This window comes from Phocoena phocoena, chromosome 8, assembly GCF_963924675.1.
Source record: "Phocoena phocoena chromosome 8, mPhoPho1.1, whole genome shotgun sequence".
Taxonomy (NCBI): domain Eukaryota; kingdom Metazoa; phylum Chordata; class Mammalia; order Artiodactyla; family Phocoenidae; genus Phocoena; species Phocoena phocoena.
In genome coordinates, this window is record NC_089226.1 from 61549450 (window position 1) to 61570145 (window position 20696).

The window sequence follows — 20696 nt, forward strand, 5'->3', positions numbered from 1 at the left end:
GGGAAGGAAATCTCTTAAGAGAAGACCGGAGAGATCTAGGAAGGGCGCGAGGACAGTCGTGGGGGTCGGGGGTGGGGGGACGAGTAAGTCCGGAGCAGGAGAGGGGGGCGGAGAGTCACCTGGCAGGACCGAGGCGGACCCGAGCCTGGGAGGGAGGCGAGCCGAGGCGGGGCGAGGAGAGGAGGAGAGGAGGAGCGGAGGGGCGGGGGCCGGGGTTGGGGGCGGGAACCAGGCGGGGCGGGAGCCTCAGCCGGAATCTCCGCTGGAGCAGGTGGAGCCGCTGCGGGGAGCCGGCCTGGCCGAGCGCAGGGGGCGGCGGATGGGCCAGGGCCATGGAGCTGCTGAAGCCGAACCGGAGCGTGCCGGGATACGGACCCGGGCCGGCGGCTTCCCTGTGCCGCCCAGGGGGCCCCCTCCTCAACGGCAGCGGCACCGGCAACCTCAGCTGTGAGCCCCCGCGCATCCGCGGAGCCGGGACACGAGGTGGGTGCCTCCCTGAGCCCCATCCACGAGCTCCTTCTCACTGCACCCCGCAACACTCACAGAGGCCCCCACTGCTTCCCCAAACGCCCACGCTGTCCCTTCATAGTATACTCCGTCTGTCCCCAAACAGCTCCCCCGACGCATGTGTCCCCCACAGCTCATAAAACTCCATTGCAGCTTCACACTACCTGGTCAGAGCCCCTTCACACCCTGGTCCCCTGACCACCCCCAGAGCTCCTGATCACCCCTAACACACAGCCGCCTCCTAGACAGAGACGGTGGGAAGACAAGGACCTCCTCCAGCCAATCCTCCCAGGTCTCTCCTTTCCTTTTGCAGCCAGTTCACGGAGCCACAGTGGGGAAGGAAAGAAAGGAAGGAAGGCAAGATTGGGGGAAAGAAGGGGTCTGGTTGGGGAAGGGGCACTCTGGAAGACCCGAATGGGAAGTTAGCGTTATAATTTCCTGTGTCCCCCACCCAACCCCCTGCCTTCCCGAAAGAGGTCCTCTAACCTGAATTATTAGGCTGGACATTGGACTGAGGGGCTGCTCTCTAGAGCTGCCTGTCTCCATTTCCTCAGATCCCCTTGCCTCCCAAGTTGGAGTTTTTCTCAAGGGTCTTTACCCTCCCTCTTTCGCTGTCTCCAAGTAATGTCTCCAGGTCCCTTGCAAGCCCCTCTCCAGCCTGCCTCTCCTTAGGTTTCAGCCTCCTAGAGCCTGGCTGCCCCATTCATCATCCCACCCCTTTGTGCCACCTTCTCCCCCTCACCACCAGACTGCTTCCACTCAGCCAGTCCCCAAAGTGACTTTCGTTCCTCCCATCAGCCAACATCCACATTTTCTCAACGACCCAGCTCAAGTCTTATTTTTCCCCTTCCTATACCTTTTCTTTCCTTACATGGTTACTGGACACCTGCTATTATAGTCTCTGGGTTAGGTGCCGGGTACACAGGGCTGAACTAGACCCAGTCTGGACTGTCATCTCCAGTGCAAGCGGGAGACAAAAACCAATGGGAAAATCACAGTCAGCACTGGAATTCCCACAAGAGGGACCAAACTCTGGGCACCCAAAGGAGATGGGGTCTGAAAACCTCACAGAGGGAACCTTGAACCTGGAGTTCAGTAGGCAGAAAAGGAAGAAGTGGGATTCCAGGAGAGGGAACAGTGTTAAGCAGAAGGAAATTATTCCAAGCTTTAGAAGGGAAAATGGGAATAAACTGCAATTCACGTATTTATTTTCCCCCATAAAATATTGCATGCATTCCCAGACCAGTTGTCACACACTCTCTCATTGTTACACCCAGATTCTTTCACTTGACAAATATTTATGGAGCCAGAGATTTTGCTAAGCACTAAGGACAGGAGTAGAACAAAACTGACACAGCTCCTACTTCACGGAGCTCACAGTTCAGTGGGGGAGAAGGACAAGTAAGCAGAGAATTGTCGTACAGAGTGGGAAGTTCCTTGAGAGGGATGTGGGAACACAGAAGAGGAGCACCTCTATCTAGCCTAGCCTAGGCTTAGGAATCAGAGTTGGCCTCCTGAGGAGGTGAAGGCTAAATTGAAATAAAAATTAAAAAGCTGAGGGAAAGCCAGCCAAGTGAAGGGGCAGAAAAAGCAAAAAGCATCTCGAGCAGAGGACCAGTATGTGTGAACAGCCAGAGTTTAAGTCCATGGCCCTTTTGTTCAGTGTGTCATAGTTTCTGTGTGCCTGAGACATGTACCATAAGAGAGGAATAATGAACACTCAAGATGAAGACCAGCCTAAAGGGTTTCCAGAGAGCCTTATGGACCTTGTCTAAGGAGTATGGATTTCATCCTGAGGGCAATGGGAATTACTGAAAGGTTCAGTAGTACTGCCAGGATTAGTTCTGTATTAAAGAGGGTGGATTGGAGGACAATCCAATGGAGAGAGGAGCATCCTTTAGAAGGCTATTATATTACATTGGTCCTGATGAAAGATGATGCTGGCGTAGACTAAGCTACTGGCAATGGGGATGGAGAGAATTGGGTGGATTTGACCGGCACTTCTGGAAGTGAAATCAACAGAACTTGATGATTTATTAGAAATGGAGAGGGAGGAAGAGGTCAAGGGATGACATCTAGGTTTCTGGCTTAGACAATTGGATGGATGTTGGTGCTGTATAATGAGGATAACAAAGGAACAGAAACAGGTTTGAAGGAGATTATGCATTCAATTTGGAACCCACTGAGTTTAGATGCTGGTAAAATATCCAGGTGGAGTTACCCAGTAAGCTGTTGCATCCAAGGGTCTGGAACATAGGGGAGAGGTATGAGCTAGAAATACAAACTTGAAAGGTGTTTGTCTAGAGGTGGTAACGGAAGCCATGAGAATAGATTAAATCATACCGAGATTGTGTCAGATGGGAAAAAAAAGAGGTCCTGGGACAGGACCCTGAGGAAGACCAATTTAAAAAAAAAATTATTTATCTATTTATTTTTATACAGCAGGTTCTTATTAGTTATCCATTTTATACATATTAGCATATATATGTCAATCCCAATCTCCCAGCTTATCCTACCACCACCCAGCCCCGCTTTCCCCCTTTCATGTCCATACATTTGTTCTCTACATCTGTGTCTCTATTTCTGCCTTGCAAACTGGTTCATCTGTACCATTTTTCTACATTCCACGTTGATATATAATACTTGTTTTTCTCTTTCTGACTTACTTCACTCTGTATGACAGTCTCTAGGTCCATCCACGTCTCTACAAATGACCCAATTTTGTTCCTTTTTATGGCTGAGTAATATTCCATTGTATATATATACCACATCTTCTTTATCCATTCATCTGTCAATGGGCATTTAGGTTGCTTCCATGTCCTGGCTATTGTAAATAGTGCTGCTATAAACATTGGGGTGCATGTGTCTTTTTGAATTATGGTTTTCTCTGGGTATATGCCCAGGAGTGGGATTGCTGGGTCATATGGTTAGTTCTGGTTTTAATTTTGTAAGGAACCTCTATACTGTTCTCCATAGTGGCTGTATCAGTTTACATTCCCACCAACAGTGCAAGAGGGTTCCCTTTTCTCCACACCCTCTCCAGCATTTGTTGTTTGTAGATTCTCTGATGATGCCCATTCTAACCGGTGTGAGGTGATACCTCATTGTAGTGTTTTTTTGTTTGTTTTTGTTTTGTTTTGTTTTTGCGGTACGCGGGCCTCTCACTGTTGTGGCCTCTCCCGTTGCGGAGCACAGGCTCCGGACACACAGGCTCAGCAGCCATGGCTCACAGGCCCAGCCGCTCCACGGCATGTGGGATCTTCCCGGACTGGGGCACAAACCTGCATCCCCTGCATCGGCAGGCGGACTCTCAACCACTGCGCCACCAGGGAAGCCCCTCATCATAGTTTGATTTGCATTTCTCTAATAGTTAGTGATGTTGAGCATCTTTTCGTGTGTCTCTTGACCATCTGCATGGGAAGACCCATTTTTAAAAGCCAAGCAGAGGAAGGAGAGTCCATGAAGTAGATCTAGATGAGACCATCAGAGAGACAAGAAGGCAAGGAAAAAAGAAAGTTTCAAGCAGAGTGGGAGAAGTGATGTCAAATGCTGCCCATATAAGTCAGATAAGGTCATAACAGCATCCTTCAGATTCAATAACAAGGAAATCTTAGGAGGAGCTGTGGGTGTTAGGGGGTGGCTACAGTTGGTAGAAGTTTGGGCCATGGGGGAGGGGTTATAAGAAGTGAACCAAGGTGTGCAGATAAAACTTTCCAGAATTTGGTAGGGAGGGAGAGAGAGACGAAGAGAAAACAGAATAGTGCTAGAAATAACATGGGGCCGAGGAGGATAACATGGGGTTGAGGAAGGGTGTGTGTGCGTGTGCGTGTGCGTGTGTGTGAGTGCACATGCTCACTCATGCATAGTTTGTCTTTTGAGTGTGTATGTGTTGTAGAGATAAGGCCATTTTAAAAATGTTTTTGGGGAACGGGCCGAGAGAGAAAGGTTGAAGTGCAGAAGATAGCAGCGCTAGCTAATAGAGTAAGGGACCTTGAGAAAGCAGAATGTGAAGTGATTCAGAGCTCAAGTCATCTAGACGTTGCTGCCCACACACATTTGGATGTAACACCTGGCAGTCAGAAGCTACCCACAGAGACTCTGTTAGCCACACTCACTCAGCTGTTACCCCGACAGACGCATCTTACCCAGGCTCACTCCAGTGTTACCGATAGAAATATGGATGTTACTCACATTATTCTGATATAATCCACATAGACTTGAACGTTACCCATGTTCACTCAGATGCTACCCACAGAAAAGCAGGTGTCACCCACACTCACTTTAATATTGCCCACTGTCATTCAGACATTACTCACCCATCAAACACACTCGCTTTTGTTTTATTATTATCCACGTACAATCAAATATTACCCGTGCTCACTTAAGTAACCCTTCTCCAGGCATTACCCATAAAGTCATAGATATTACTCTTACACATTCAGATATTACCCGCAAAGACTCAGATACTACCTATGTTCGCCCAGGCGCTCAGTTATTTTACTCAATTAGATTAACATCTTAATCTGTTAATATCTCATGTTCACACTCACTTAAACATTGCCCACGTACACTTGCATATTACTTCTGCTCAATCAGCTATGATCACCGTCAGCTGGATATTCCCCTATTCACATACAGACCTCTGAATGTAACCCACGCTTCCTGAAGATGTTACTTACAAAATGAGACGTTATCTGCAGACCCTGGCTCATTCAGATGTTACAACACTTACTCAGATATTGCCTAAACGTACAGGCAACCCACACTCAATCAGATACTACCTACAGACACGTAGCTGTTACCCTTCTCCAGATATTGCCTACAGAAATAAGTGTTACTCTCACCCACCCAGGTATCAGCTCCAAGACTAAAGTATTACCCAATGCTCACTCTGATCTTACCTACATACACACCCTGCATATTATTTCTGCCCCCTCCGTTAGAATCCAGTAACATGTGGATGTCCCCATCACCCAGCTGTTACCCACAATCAGCTAGATGCCATATCCATGCTCACCACAGACGCATGCGTACTACTCTGATGCCTGAGTGATGGGTGACCAGATCCAGCACACCAGTGAGTGGCAGGATTCGAGGCATCAGCAGCTTCAGTGTTCTGTGGAACCCTTTCTTAGAAAAGCCCGTTTTTGTTTCACGTCGCGTCATCTGGATTTTTGTACCCACACCTCTCTGCCATCATCTGGACAGAACACATGCAGATCCTCTAGACCCCAGAAGCAGAGCTGAGCTGTCCCAGTCTTCTGAGTCCCCGGTCTGATTTCTGCTCTCCTCTCATCCCCAGCAGAAGGATGCCCACAGATAGGCTGTCAAGGCACTAGTGGCTGTACCCCAGGAGGCGCATCTCCCATTCTGCCACCCCTGAAGCCACTGTGGTCATTCATATGCCACCACACAAACATACATGGATGCATACACACACACACACACACAGAGTTTCCCCTGTTCTTAACATTCTGCATTAGTGTAGTACCTTTGTTACAATTGATGAGCCAATATTGATACACTATTAACTAATTTCCATAGTTTACATTAGGGTTCACTCTTTGTGTTGTATGTTCTATGGGTTTTCAGAAATGTATAATGACATTTATGCACCATTACAGTACCATATAGAATAGTTTCACTGCCCTAAAAGTCCCCTGTGCTCCAACTATTTATCCTTCCCTGCCTTTTCCAAGATCCCTAGCTCTAAGATTGCTTTTACTTAGCCTTTTCACATCTCCTAACTGTTCAACAGCAAAGACCTAGAGAGATGGTGATGGCTGGAAATAAAGTAACAGCTGGAAGTGCCCAGTTAAACAGCAAAACATTGTACAGTTGCTGGTCATTTTTACTGGGACTTTGTCCTCTAGTTTTCAGAGGTCCCCACACAGATTGGGAACTTCATAATAGAGGGCCTAGCCCCATCTTTCAGCTACACCACAATTAGCCAAGTTCAAGGATACACACGAGATCCATTAGCCAGATGAGTGAATGAGAAATGTGCTTTTCACAGTTTAGAGTGCTGTACAAACTTGAGATGTGGTTGTTGAATCAAGAACTAGTTGAAGAGAGGGACTTCCCCGGTGGTCCAGTGGTTAGGACTCAGCGCCATCACTGCCAGGGCCCGGGTTCGATCCCTGGTTGGGAACTGAGATCCTTCAAGCCCCGTGGCATGGCCAAAAAAAAAAAAAAAACTAGTTGAAGAGAAACATTCAGAGGACAGAGGAGGAAGTGTTAGAGAAGATAGAACTAGAAAAATTAAGGGGTAGGGGGAGAGAGGCGGAGAGGGGCAATAGACTGGGGGGAGACATAGAGTGTGAGATAGACCACCTGCTCTATTCTTCTGGGTCCAAGGACCTCTGACAGAGATCCCCCTCCCAAAGTTCTTTATTTCCCCCTACACACACACACATACACCTCAAATTGTCACACATAAACCGTCCATAAGCCTTCCCTGCAGAGAGGGGCCCAGCTTCTAAATGAGACACAGGTGGTTTGTATATAATAGTAAAAGTAACACATCCAAAATCACAGCCTGTCACTTGCCCCGTCCCCTCCACCAACAAAATCCTCCAACATGGGTCTCTAAAGAGACAGAGGCAGCAAGGAGAGCGCATGCTGGAGCCTTAGAAGCACAGAGGTGAAAGATGGACAATGAGGGACAGAGCAGGTGCATTTATGTGGAGAGTGACAGAGATCCATTTAAGATTCATCAGTAAGCAGGTGTTAACAGCTCCTGTGCAGGGGACATTATGCCGAATGTTAGGGACATGCTGGAGAACATGATGGGCATTGCCCTTGTGCTCAAGAGCTCATAGTCTAGTGGTGGAGATAGAAAATGAACAGAATAATACAGTGAGAAATGACATGGTAGAGTATCGAGGGGAATAGCACCATGAATGACAGAGAAGGGAGGAAGCGATAGAAGGCAAAGCATTTTAGAGATCTAGAGACTGGCTTCTATTCTGAATCGGCTCCTAACTTAACTGGGTGCTCTGAACAAGTAATAGCACTGCTGAGTTCAGTTAGGGGATCTCTTGTAAGTAGCACTTACTCGAAGTCTACAACAACTTCTGAATAAGTACAAGCTATTGTTATGAGAAAACAGTTTAATTTGGGAGCTCTGGCCAAAGTCAGCCAAGGTATGGGGCTATGAAAAAGGGCCCTGCAGCTCTGGGCCCTTCCCTCCCCCCAACTTGGCAGGCTCTGTCCCTGCCCTCTCTCCCTCCAAGCTCCAGTCTCCCTCATGCTGAGGCCATGGGTGACTGGGTCCAGTTTAATTTAATTCTATTCAATTTTGTCTGGGTTTGCTTGGCTGTGATATGGAAGCCAATGATGAATCCTTCTCCCAACAGGCAATGACAAAAATGAATGGGGTCAGCCCTTTGTCTAGCCCAGCAACACTACATGTCCCTCCCGTGAGCTCCCAGAGCACTCTGTGTATTCCTCAACCTCGCTCCTTATCACACCATGTGACAATTATCTGTTTATACATCTGAGTTTCCCTCTAGACTGTGAGCTCTCCGATGAGAGCTCACAGGGCATTTGCCATGTCCTCTGTCCCCAGGGCCTGGTATAAAGGGAGTCCTCTGTAAATGCTTGTGGAGTGAGAATGAATGTTTATAGATAATTAAAATATAAGGCGGAAAGTAAAAACGGTTCTAACAGATGTGAAGGGAACATGCGTGGTCAGAGGAAGGAGAGATTAGCTCCAAATAAGGTGTCCAGAAAGGCCTAACAGAGGAGGGGGCAGTCTGTCTGAGTCTTGAAAGACAATGGTGAATAGAAATTTACCAGATAACAGAAAACAAGTTTGTTGTTGAAAGTCATTAATCGGGGGGAGGTATTAATAGTGGGGGGGGGGGGATGGGCAGTGAAAGAGCATTTTAGGCTGAGAAACCGACATGAGCAAAGGAGAGAATCATGGGTGCACACGTTGCCTTCCAGAAACTGAGTCATCCGGTGCCTTAAGTTGGGTGCATTGCAGGGAGGAAGTGGGAGGAGGAAGAGGGCAGTTCTGGGAGAATCTGGATGACAAGCTAAAGGGTTGCAGACAGGTGAGAGTAGCTGAAGGGTCTTTTTGTTTGTTTGTTTTGTTGTCGTTTTTTTTAAGACAATAAAGACATGCTCGGACCTGCGTTTCAAAAGATAGTGGGTGGTCAACTGGGTCGAATGCTGCCGGAGGTCAAGTAGAATAAGCTGAGAAGAGACCTTTGGGTTTAGCAGTTAAAGCTCAGTAACCTTGAGAAGTGTGCAAACAGTAATGGGGGAACAGGTCACTGGGTTGTAACAGATTGAGGGGTGAATGAAAAGATGGAAATAATCTTTTCGAGAAGTTTGGCTGCAAAGAGAAGGAAGGATTTGGAACAAAGCTTGAGAAGGGACAGGCTTTCTTAAGGAAGAGTAGAGTTAGGCCACTTTAACTAGGCCTCCAGGGGTTAGAAGGGTAAAGGATTCAAGTTCACCATTTACTGAGTGGGTCGTCGGGGTTGGGGGCGGGGGCGGGGATTTGGAAAGCAGGGGATCTGGCTGGGTAGTGGGGGTTGGAGGACTGGGGATAAGTGAAATTGGAGAGCCGGGCTGAGTGGGGGCCAGGACTCCCACTGCCACCTCCCCTTTTTCCTACCCAGAATTGGAGCTGGCCATTAGGGTCACCCTCTACTCTGTGATCTTTCTGATGAGTGTCGGAGGAAATGTGCTCATCATCGTGGTCCTGGGACTCAGCCGCCGTCTGAGGACCGTCACCAACGCCTTCCTGCTCTCCCTGGCTGTCAGCGACCTCCTGCTGGCCGTGGCTTGCATGCCCTTCACCCTCCTGCCCAATCTCATGGGCACATTTATCTTTGGCACAGTCGTCTGCAAGGCGGTTTCCTACTTCATGGGTAGGTGAACAACCGACCGGCCTCCCTTGCCCCTCTCCTCTTCTAAAGTCGTTGCCGGATGTAGGGGGTCTTTCTCCGTCAGCGGGTATGGAAGTCACACTGGTGAGTGTGTAGTACAAGTTTCCTAGGTGACCCCTTCCTCTTCCCTTGCTAGGCGTGTCTGTGAGCGTGTCCACGCTAAGCCTCGTGGCCATCGCCCTGGAGCGGTACAGCGCCATCTGCCGACCACTGCAGGCGCGTGTGTGGCAGACGCGCTCACACGCGGCTCGAGTGATCGTAGCCACGTGGATGCTGTCCGGACTGCTCATGGTGCCCTACCCGGTGTACACTGCCGTGCAGCCAGCGGGACCTCGCGTGCTGCAATGCATGCATCGGTGGCCCAGTGCGCGAGTTCGCCAAACCTGGTGAGGGTCCCTATAACCCATTCCTGGGAATTCCCTCCTCCATCTCCATCAGATACTCACGACCATTACCCAGAATCTCCCTCCAGCTGCTCTAACAATTATTACTACAATTGCCTTTCCCACCACCCTGGGATTCCCATTCGGGGCTTCTCCCCAGTTCTCTAACCCTTCCCGGCCACATACCCAAATCCTACTTCTACCTCTGGGGCCTGGTCACCAGCCCTAGAAACATCAACCCTTGCGTCTTCCTCCATCTGTGATTATAGCTGGACAGAGACCCGCGCGATTGGTCTGTGCTCTGTCTCTAGGTCGGTACTGCTGCTTCTGCTCTTGTTTTTCGTGCCGGGGGTGGTTATGGCGGTGGCCTACGGGCTTATCTCCCGCGAGCTCTATTTAGGGCTTCGCTTTGACGGTGACAGTGACAGCGAGAGCCAGAGCCGGGTCGGAAGTCAAGGAGGACTGCCCGGTGGGACCGGACGAGGTGGGTGAAATCCAGGAGGGGCGGGACTTTGGGAAGAGGCGGGACATAAAGTGGGTGGGGCGGAAAGGTGTGTGAGTAGGAAGAGAGACTGGAAATGGGGGGGTTGGGGGGAGACCAATGGGGATTTGGAGAGCTCAGCCTTCTGTTCTGACCGCCCACCGTCTGTGCTCAGGTCCTGCCCACGCGAACGGGCGTTGCGGGTCGGAGACCCGGCTGGCTGGCGAGGACGGCGATGGCTGTTACGTGCAGCTTCCGCGCTCCCGGCCTGTACTGGAGCTGTCCGCGCTGACCGGACCCGCGCCTGGGCCAGGATCCTGCACCCGGCCGGCCCAAGCCAAGCTGTTAGCTAAGAAGCGCGTGGTTCGGATGTTACTGGTGATCGTTGTGCTTTTTTTCCTGTGTTGGTTGCCAGTGTACAGCGCCAACACGTGGCGCGCCTTCGACGGCCCCGGTGCACATCGCGCCCTTTCGGGTGCGCCCATCTCCTTCATCCACTTGCTAAGCTACGCCTCTGCCTGTGTCAACCCCCTGGTCTACTGCTTCATGCACCGTCGCTTTCGCCAGGCCTGCCTCGACACCTGCGCCCGCTGCTGTCCTCGGCCTCCGCGAGCTCGCCCCAGGCCTCTACCGGACGAGGATCCTCCCACCCCCTCCATCGCCTCACTGTCCAGACTGAGCTACACCACCATCAGCACGCTGGGACCTGGCTGAGGGGTGGAGCGGGAGTGGGAGCTGAGGCAGGACAGACGGACTGGCCCCATCCAGACACACGAGAGACGCAGACCAACGGACACAAGAGACTGACTAACCCCAATGCACAGGAAAAGGTGGCTTACCCCACACAGGAAAGAAGGCACTTGATGTGGGACTGAGCCTGGCACACAGAGACATGGCACTGACCTTGGACATACAGACACAGCGTCCCTAGCTGTGGACTATCTCTACACTGTGGAAACTCTGACAGGGGCTGACTTGCCTCTCACACATATAGTAATGGCATTGAATCTTTTAGGGCTCTGGAGCCTGGCACAGGAATGACTCCTGAGATGCTCCAGGCTGTCCCCAGTTTGACCTCACCGTGCCCTTCCCCAATCAGTGCTGCAAACACCAACCTGCCTAATCTCACACTTCCCAGACCAACAAGCTGTTTTGCACTGAAAAGTCCTTTCATTCCTTTCCAGTTAAATACTATAGTCCTTCCCCTCCTCCATTACCCAACTTTTTCAAGAAATAATAAATGACTTGGCTTCCCCCTTAATTTCCTTTTTGGACTTTTTTGGGGCACGCGTGGAGGCACAGGATTTTGTAGAGTCCTCTCCGTCAGGTCCCTCCCCCTGCTGTTCACTCCTGTGCATGACCCCCTGCCAAAAAGCCCGTGGTCTGAGTCTAGATGAGGCTGTGTAAATTCTCTCCGAGTGGTCAACCTGGACCCACCTCACACCACAGTCATATGCAGTAGCTGGGAATGGAGGTGGGGCTGGGAGGTGGGACATCCATGACACATAATGATTCCTGAGCACATTGTCCTAAAGTGGTACCATTGTTAAGGTGCTGTATTAATAGATGCTTATTAAAATTTTAATGAAAAGAGGAAGCAGTGTATGATAAGACTCAGTTTATTCAATGTGTATTTGAAACACCATGGGTCAGAACATGACAGGTATACAGAATTAATTAGAGTAGGGACTTTTTAATGCACTCTTCCCCATGGAAACACCCTTACTGGCCAGCAGCAAGGAGGAGAGGTAGCGTAGGGAGACAGGGGCCTGGACCTGAATAGGAGTCCCAGAGCCCAGCCTCCCTCTTGACTATAAGACTGATCCAGCCCCAGAGAGGGACGGAGACAGCAATACCACCCCTCCACACACATAATGACAAACAGGAAGAACAGATGACCTCACCAAGGGGACATACATAAATAAACAGAGGCATGGTATGCTGGGAGAGGGCTCCTTGACACTTCATCTTGTAACAGTTGGGGAAAGTGAGACCCAGAACAAGAAAGAAAGCTGCTCAAGGTAATACAATAAATTGGACCAAGACAGATATAATCCTATTGAAGTAGGCACTGAGCTGGAGGTGGGAGAGACGCCATACCCATCAAGGGGCAGACCCAAGTTCTGTGGGGCCTGGAGCTTATAAAACTGGGTGCCCTTTTTTAAGAAAAAAAAATGAAATTAAAGATACAAAATTGCTAGGACACTGACCAGGGCCTTTGGAAGAGACCTGTGCAATGAGGAGCCCTGAAATGTAAGCTTCATTAGCTTCTCAGCCAATAATATCTCTAAAATCCACCCACTATGCTGGACAAAGGCTGGATGGAGTGAAGGGTAGTGAGAAAGGAGAGTGGTCTTCTCTTTACCAATGCTGAGCTGCTCCCATCCATCCTTTCTACAGGGCTCTGGGCTGCAAGAGGCAGGAGGAAGGAAGAAAAGGGTGGAGAAGGCGTTCCAAGCTGTCAACTAAGACAGCACTGGTTAAAAATAGAATCCCAGCTGGTCGGAGTTGTGGAAAGCAAGATATTGGACCTTTTTCTCTCATGCCAGCTTTCCAGGGGGTGGAAATAAGGTTGCCCATTGCCCTTGCAACATTCCCCAGCCCCCAGCCCCACTATCCCTTCTGAAGGAGAGACCGCCTTTTTGAGGCTGCCCCACTGTCAGCCCCTCCAGCTGGGGCCTGGGCTCCTGCTGACCATCAGATGGAGGTGGGGAGCTCAGTGGGGGAGGGATCAGTCCAGCCTCTCAGCCTGGCGTATGAGCTCAAGTACAGTGGGCCAGGGCTAACCTAGAACCTAGTGCATAGGCGCGGCCTAAATAACACCGTTTCACACACTGTGCAGCCCTTTCATCTGCAGAATACTTACACATCCATCACTCCTCCCTGCGCCCTATCTAGTTACCAGATGTGGAATCTTGGGATCCTCCCATCTTTTTTCCATCTCTTGAAATCTGACAAAACATTTCGGATCCAGATGTACTACCACTGTCTCCATGAAGTCCTGCTTGGTCATCCTCACAAAGCTTGTCTGCTTGTAGAGTACTTACTGCTTTCTCTCTTCTGTCATACTTATTTGTATTCCTGCCTGATTTCCCATCCTGGGCAGGGAACAGTGTGATGTCATGGGAAGATGACTGAGCCTGGGCCTAGAAGCTGGGGTGATGGAGGGGGTGGGGTGAAATCTGATGCTTCTTGGTGCTGTGTGACACGAGTTTGTATATACCAATTCATTTCATTCTCAAAACTCTTCTCCAGAACAATTTCAGTTGACAGAAGAGGAAAGTGAAGCTGAGAAAGCTTAGGGAAGCTTACACAAGCCCCACAGCCAGAACGGAGGCAGGAACTGAGCTCAGGTATCTGCCTCCAAAGCTTTGTTTCTTTCCATTATGCTGTTTTGCCTTCTTTCAAGCCTTGAAGATCTGCGTACCAGTGGTCCTGCCTTTTAAAAGTTGTGTGATTCTGCACAAGTTATCTTAGTGAGTTCTCAGTCTCACCTGTAAAATGGGAATAATTACGTTAACTTCTGTGATATTGTGATTCATAATAAGCAAAAGCAATCTTGAGGGAAAAAAATGGAGCTGGACGAATCAGACTCCCTGACTTCAGACTATACTACAGGGCGACAGTAATCAAGACAATATGGTACTGGCACAAAAACAGAGATATAGATCAATGGAGCAGGATTGAAAGCCCAGAGATAAACCCACGCACCTGTGGTCACCTAATCTATGACAAAGGAGGCCAGAATATACAATGGAGAAAAGACAGCCTCTTCTATAAGTGGTACTGGGAAAACTGGACAGCTACATGTAAAAGAATGAAATTAGAACACTCCCTAACACTATACACGAAAATAAACTCAAAATGGATTAAAGACCTAAATATAAGGCTAGACACTATAAAACTTTTAGAGGAAAACATAGGCAGAACACTCTTTGACATAAATCATCTTTTTTGACCCACCTCCTAGAGTAATGAGAATAAAAACAAAAATAACCAAATGGGACCTAGTTAAACTTAAAAGCATTTGCACAGCAAAGGAAACCATAAATAAGACGAAAACACAACCCTCAGAAGGGGAGAAAATATTTGCAAACAAGGCAACTGACAAAGGATTAATCTCCAAAATATACAAACAGCTCATGCAGCTCAATATCAAAAAAACAAACAACCCAATCAAAAAATGGGTGGAAGACCTAAACAGACATTTCTCCAAAGAGGACATACAGATGGCCAACAAACACTTGAAATGATGCTCAACATCACTAATTATTAGAGAAGTGCAAATCAAAACTACAGTGAGTTATCACCTCACACCAGTCAGAATGGCCATCCATCACCACAAAAATCTACAAACAATAAATGCTGGAGAGGGTGTGGAGAAAAGGGAACCCTCTTGCACGGTTGGTCGGAATGTAAATTGATACAGCCACTAGGGAGAGCAGGAAGAAGGTTGCTTAAAAAACTAAAAATAGAACTACCATGTGACCCAGCAATCCCACTACTGGGTATATACCCAGAAAAAAACCATAATTCAAAAAGACACATGCACCCCATTGTTCATTGCAGCATTATTTACAATACCAGGACATGGAAGCAACCTAAATGTCTATCAACAGAGGAATGGATAAAGAAGATGTGGCACATATATACAATGGAATATTTCTCAGCCATAAAAAGGAATGGAATAGTGCCATTTGTAGAGATGTGGATGGACCGAGAGACTGTCATTCAGAGTGAAGTTAAGTCAGAAAGAGAAAAACAAGTATCATATATCAACGCCTATATGCAGAATCTGAAAAAAACTGGTATAGACAATCTTATTTACAAAGCAGAAATAGAGACACAGACATAGAGAACAAACATATGGATACCAAAGGGGAAGGGGGGTGGGTAGTGGGATGAATTGGGAGATTGGGATTGACATATATACACTATTGATACTAGGTATAAAATAGATAATTTATGAGAACCTACTGTATAGCACAGGGAACTCCCCTCAATGCTGGTGACTAAATGGGAAGGAAATCCAAAAAAAGAGGAGATACCTGTATATGTATAGCTAATTCACTTTGCCTTACAGTAGAAAGTAACACAGCATTGTAAAGCAACTCTACTCCAATAAAGATTTAAAAACAAAAAAGAAAGAAATATACATTCAGTCTTTGTCCTGTTCCTGGCACAGAGCTCTTTGGAATTTCCTAAGTGATGAGAGCCATAAAGGTATCTTTTGTTATGTTAATGAGGTGACTTTTGGACCACCCCTGGGTTACCTAAAGATGGGAACTCCTTTGTCAGAGGAACCAACCAAGTAATTAGAGGGTTGTCAATTTCAGCCCCACTCCCTGACCTCCAAGGAGGGGAGGAGGGGAGAGGGCCTGGAGATTAAGATCAATCACTAATGGCCAATGATTTAATCAATTGTGCCTAGGTAATGAAGCCTCCATAAAACCTCAGAAGGACAGGGGCTGACAGGTTGGTTAAGGCATGAAGATTTGGGGAGAGTGTCTCTCTTGGGAAGACATGGAAGCTCTGCACCCCTACCCACGTATCTTGCCCTATGCATCTCTTCCACCTGGCTGTTCCTAAGTTATATCTTTTTATAATAAACCAGCAACTAGTAAGTAAAATGTTTCTCTGAGTTCTGGGAACTGCTCTAGCAAATGAATCAAACCAAAGGTAGGGGCTGTGGGAACCTTCAATTTATAACTGGCTGGTCAGAAGCACAAGTGACCACCTGGACTCACGACAGCATCTGGGGCAGTGGGGGTGGGGTGGGGGCCAGTCTTGTAGGACTGAGCTCTTAATCTGTGGGATCTGACACTATCTCCAGGTAGATAATGTCTGAACTGTGTTGAATTATAAGACACCAGCTGGTGTCAGAGCACCTCTTGGTGGTGTAGTAAAAAACATTGTAATTGGTATCAGAATCGTAATTCACACGGCCATTTTGAGAATTAGGTGAAACAATGCTCAAAAGTGCTTATTTGGGAATTCCCTACTGGTCCAGTGTTTAGGACTCCGCGCTTTCACTGCCGAGGGCCCAGGTTCAATCCCTGGTTGGGGAACTAAGATCCTGCAAGCCGCGCAGCACGGCCAAAAAACAAAGTGCTTATCATTGTACCATTGTACGAGCACGTATCATAGGAAGGGTTAGATTTGAGATTGCTTTAAGACCAGGATGAAGGAACAGCACCAGGAAACAAAGCCCTCTGCAGAGAGAAGGCCACCCGTAACTGAGGGGGACAGAACCCTGAGTCCAAGGGGAGACTCAGAGTCTGCTAGGAGACGATGTTAGAAAGTGGTGGAGTCAGAACTTGAACCCAGGTCTACCTGACTCCAAAGCCCATGCTCTTTTCACTATACATCCTGACTTTGACCTCCAAGAGAGGACATTCAGGGCTGGGGAGTTGGGAGCAACTAGAACCACTCAGGACACGTCTCAGGGCTCAAAGTAGAAGCACAGGTAAGTCTATCTCTACAGACCTGGATCCTTCAGCAAGCCCCAGTTCTAGTATCTCTATTCCTGGAGGGAAGCCCCCCGGAGAAAGGGAAGCCAGGTCCGCAAAAAATGAGGATGGCAGTTGTCCTGGAAATCTAACCCCCCTCAAACGTTCCAGGAAAGCAGGTTTCCAGCTAAGTCTCAGATATGGGGACAAACCAGAGAAGGGGAGGTATCACAGTGAACATGCATGGGGGTATGGGGGCCCTTCTGCCAGAAGCTGGCCCCTCTCATAGACAACTCAAGCCAGACCTTTGGAGGACTACACACTGATTACTCAGGTATGACTAGTGGGAAGCAAGGGATGTTCTACGGACAGACTTTGTTCCTTCAGGTTATCTATGGGAAGAAAAGCAAATGGAAAGGGTGGGGAAGAAAGCAAGGCCCATCTGAGGTCAAAGCTTTGTTGCTGGGATATAATGCCTGGAGGTGGGGCCATCCTGGAAGTGACAGTCCTTGTCACAGATTCTAACCATGGTTCACGGGTTGCTTCCTATTCTCTGAGCCTCATTAACTGTCCCCCAACCTCAGGGGCTACTTGGTCAGCCAGATGCTTAGTCCATCACAAAGATCAGCCCCTCCGTTTTGGTAGGGCCCAGTCTTTTCAAAACAGAATTCTAACCCAGCCATGTAATTACATCTTGGGAAAGGAAATAGTTAACCAATTAGGCTCATTGTCTTAAGCACATTGTCTTAATCAAATTAGGCACTTTGCCTTAATCAAACAGTCTGGGGCTCCAGAATACTAACCTGGCATGTAAGTAGTGAGAGATAAGACATGCAAGGGCTCTTGAGGAATGTACATTTATTTGAACTATAAGGCTGGTTTGAGTGAATTTCCCAGGGTGAAACAAATGGGCTCTGACCAACAAGGGAAAGGCAGAACACAAGACACTCCCAGCCAAGATACAAGATCCCATCTACGTGTCAAGAAACAGAGCTACCACACTGCATGTGGACAAGGAAAGGCAGGTGCAAAGGCCCCACCTGGACAGGGGCAGAGCCTTCCAGGTAGAATTCAGTTTGTGGGCAGGGGAAAAGAAATCCCTTTTTTGCCTCAAATCAGATAATCCCTTGATCCTTCTAAATTTAGCTGTATTAGCCCTCCATGAAGTAATGGGCAGCAGTTCAGGGAACTTAAAGGGCAGCCCCCAGGCTGCCTAGATGTGGGGATCTGTAGTTCAGCCCAGAAAAGGCAAGAGCAAGAGCTTAGCGTAGTTGAGGCTGGAAGGCTGGCTTTAAGTGCAGCCAGAGAGATGGAGGACCCTCACATTGTCAGGGAGCAGCTGCACCCACGAACTTGGGACGGTGATGCAAATCAAACCAGAACTAGGCAGCAAAAGTGGGGATCTGGGGCTTCCCTGGTGGCGCAGTGGTTGAGAGTCCGCCTGCCGATGCAGGGGACACAGGTTCGTGCCCCGGTCTGGGAAGATCCCACGTGCCGCGGAGCAGCTGGGCCCGTGAGCCATGGTCGCTGAGCCTGCGCGTCCAGATCCTGTGCTCCGCAACGGAAGAAGCCACAACAGTGAGAGGCCCGCGTACCGCAAAAAAAGGAGACCAATATGCAGCTACAGGGTAAAGAGCTAACACCAGTTTCCTGGTCAGAGACCTCCCCTGCCGGTCCAGTGGTTAAGACCCTGTGCTCCCAATGGCCAAAGGAAAAAAAAAACTGGTCTCACAGAAAAGATCTGGTACCCAGTCTACCCAAATACCATTAACTATGGAGTGATTAGCTCTGACTGGTTACTTTCTCTTTCTGAGCCTCAGTTCCCCTCATCTGTCAGTATCCCTCACCTGGGGATATTTTATGCCTTGCTATGTAGTTGTGAGGGCTACATGAGATACAGCAGCTATCTCCCCTGTGAAATACAAGCTAAGGAAAATTATTAGATGCCCTAGCATTGAGACAATGCTGGTAGCCTCCTCTATATGTAATCCAGAGTAAAAATAATACTGAATCATAACATCATGTAATGAAGTCCAATAAACTTCTGCCTTTCCCATGATGAGCACTTTATTTTTTTTAATTTATTTATTTATGGCTGCACTGGGTCTTCATTGCTGCTCATGGGCTTTCTCTAGTTGCGGTGAGCAGGGGCTACTCTTCTTTGTAGTGCGAGGGCTTCTCATTGCGGTGACTTCTCTTGTTGTGGAACACGGGCTCTAGGCGCACGGGCTTCAGTAGTTGTGGTGCATGGGCTCAGCAGTTGTGGCTCACGGGCTCTAGAGCGCAGGCTCAGTAGTTGTGGCGCCTGGGCTTAGTTGCTCCACGGCATGTGGGATCTTCCTGGACCAGGGCTCGAACCCATGTCCCCTGCATTGGCAGGCAGATTCTTAACCACTGTGCCACCAGGGAAGTCCCCCATTATGAGTACTTTAGAGTCTTCTTTTTTTTGAAATCTCGAACACTGATCTACTTATTTTAATATTTTTATTAGTCATATACGCACACAGTTTAAAGAGTCAACTATTCTACAACATTAAGACAAATAGCAGTCCCCGGGCCCCTGCCTTGCTCATTTCCCCTTCCCCAGCGGGAATGATTTTCAAATCTTTTATCCATTTTCTCCAGTATTTAACACCATGTCTTTTAATAACATGTTAATATTACTTCTGGGTTCTTCTGTTTGGCAGTATTACCTGTTGACTACCCCTCCAAGGAAGATGAGGGTTTAACTCATTTCCACCAACCAGACACACGCAATCTTATACCCCCTTTTCACCTAATAAAATAATAGCATAATTATTGTTATTGTGATATCCAGGCTCCAAGGTGATCCCCAATGATGTTCACCTCCTTGTATTCATGACCTTATGTAGTCCTGTCTTACTTTAAGTAGGGCTGATGTATATAACCAACAAAATATCAAAATGTTTAATGAAGATAGGATCCCATCTTGCACTTGCATGAGTTGGCCTCACTCACCTCACCTTAATCCCAGCCCTGCTGGATTTTGTCTTTATTCAACATTTTGATGTTTTTGTTCAACATGGATTTTTTTTGCATTAATTTTAATTTATTTTAATATTGCACTAAAATATTTTTTATCTTGATGACTAAATTTTTTGATGCTCTTTTAAATTTTGCAACCAAAGCAAGAAAGTACCTAACTTTACCTTGGTCTTGGCCCTAACATATCCCAATAGCTTCTTGAGAAAGGATGCATGGAAAATAAACTTTTGATATCTTTATGTCTATATATGTGTTATTCTACCCTCACACTGGATTCTTAGTTTGGCCAGATATAAAATTCTAGGTTGGGAATTTTTTAACCAATATTTTGAAGATGTTCTTTTTTTTTTTTTTTTTTTGCGGTACATGGGCCTCTCACTGTTGTGGCCTCTTCCGCTGCAGAGCACAGGCTCCGGACATGCAGGCCCAGCAGCCATGGCTCACGGGCCCAGCCACTCTGCAGCATGTGGGATCCTCCCGGACCCAGGCACGAACCCGTGTCCCCTGCATCAGCAGGCAGACTCTCAACCATTGCACCACCAGGGAAGCCCTGAAGATGTGCTTTGGAAGACCAAAGTCATTTGACTTCTGATCCTTTACTTTATGTAGTGGCTGTCGATTTTGGAATTTGGTGGTTGTACAGGTCAGTCCTATTCACAGTAGGACAGGACTTAGTTTAACAGTGGAGGACTAACAGCTGATCAGAAGTTCTGAGAAGTGGCTAGAGCTTGGCAGCTGGGAGATTCATTGTAGGTTGATCTCGTCAGGCTGTTTGTTGGGAACTCCAGATGTCTAGACCTTCAGTTCTTTCCTTATTGGCTGGTGAGATGTCCTAGAGAACTTCTCCAATTCCCTGGAGAGAATAAAGGCCCGGGTGTCAGCATTTGGGGAGCCAGTGGGAGCAGACCTTGGGGTGGAGGTAGGCTGACCAGGCATTTTCTGTGCATATGGGCACTTAAGCTTCCGG

General features: G+C 48.0%; 1 protein-coding gene across 3 annotated transcripts; it reads left to right on the plus strand.

Annotated features, from left to right (window-relative positions):
* Window positions 1–314: 314 nt before the first annotated feature.
* On the plus strand, window positions 315–11003 carry CCKBR (cholecystokinin B receptor). Of its 3 annotated transcripts, none has more exons than XM_065882317.1 (5): window positions 315–483; window positions 9141–9392; window positions 9547–9796; window positions 10105–10277; window positions 10450–11003. In XM_065882317.1, exons 1-5 carry the CDS (start codon window positions 333–335, stop codon window positions 10986–10988), a joined length of 1365 nt encoding a protein of 454 aa, XP_065738389.1. In that variant the 5' UTR covers window positions 315–332; the 3' UTR covers window positions 10989–11003. The 3 variants fall into 3 exon arrangements, with proteins under 3 accessions (XP_065738389.1, XP_065738390.1, XP_065738391.1); XM_065882318.1 differs by having other exon boundaries at window positions 333–483; window positions 10105–10262; window positions 10450–10988; XM_065882319.1 differs by lacking the exon at window positions 9141–9392 and having other exon boundaries at window positions 333–483; window positions 10105–10262; window positions 10450–10988.
* Window positions 11004–20696: the final 9693 nt, after the last annotated feature.

Bases quoted from the DNA above. Each gene is read 5' to 3' on its own strand.
- CCKBR (XM_065882317.1), top strand. From the start codon at position 333: ATGGAGCTGCTGAAGCCGAACCGGAGCGTGCCGGGATACGGACCCGGG. The intron at 484-9,140 runs GTGGGTGCCTCC...TTTCCTACCCAG, and splicing joins CCGCGGAGCCGGGACACGAG to AATTGGAGCTGGCCATTAGG. The intron at 9,797-10,104 runs GTGAGGGTCCCT...CTCTGTCTCTAG, and splicing joins GCGCGAGTTCGCCAAACCTG to GTCGGTACTGCTGCTTCTGC.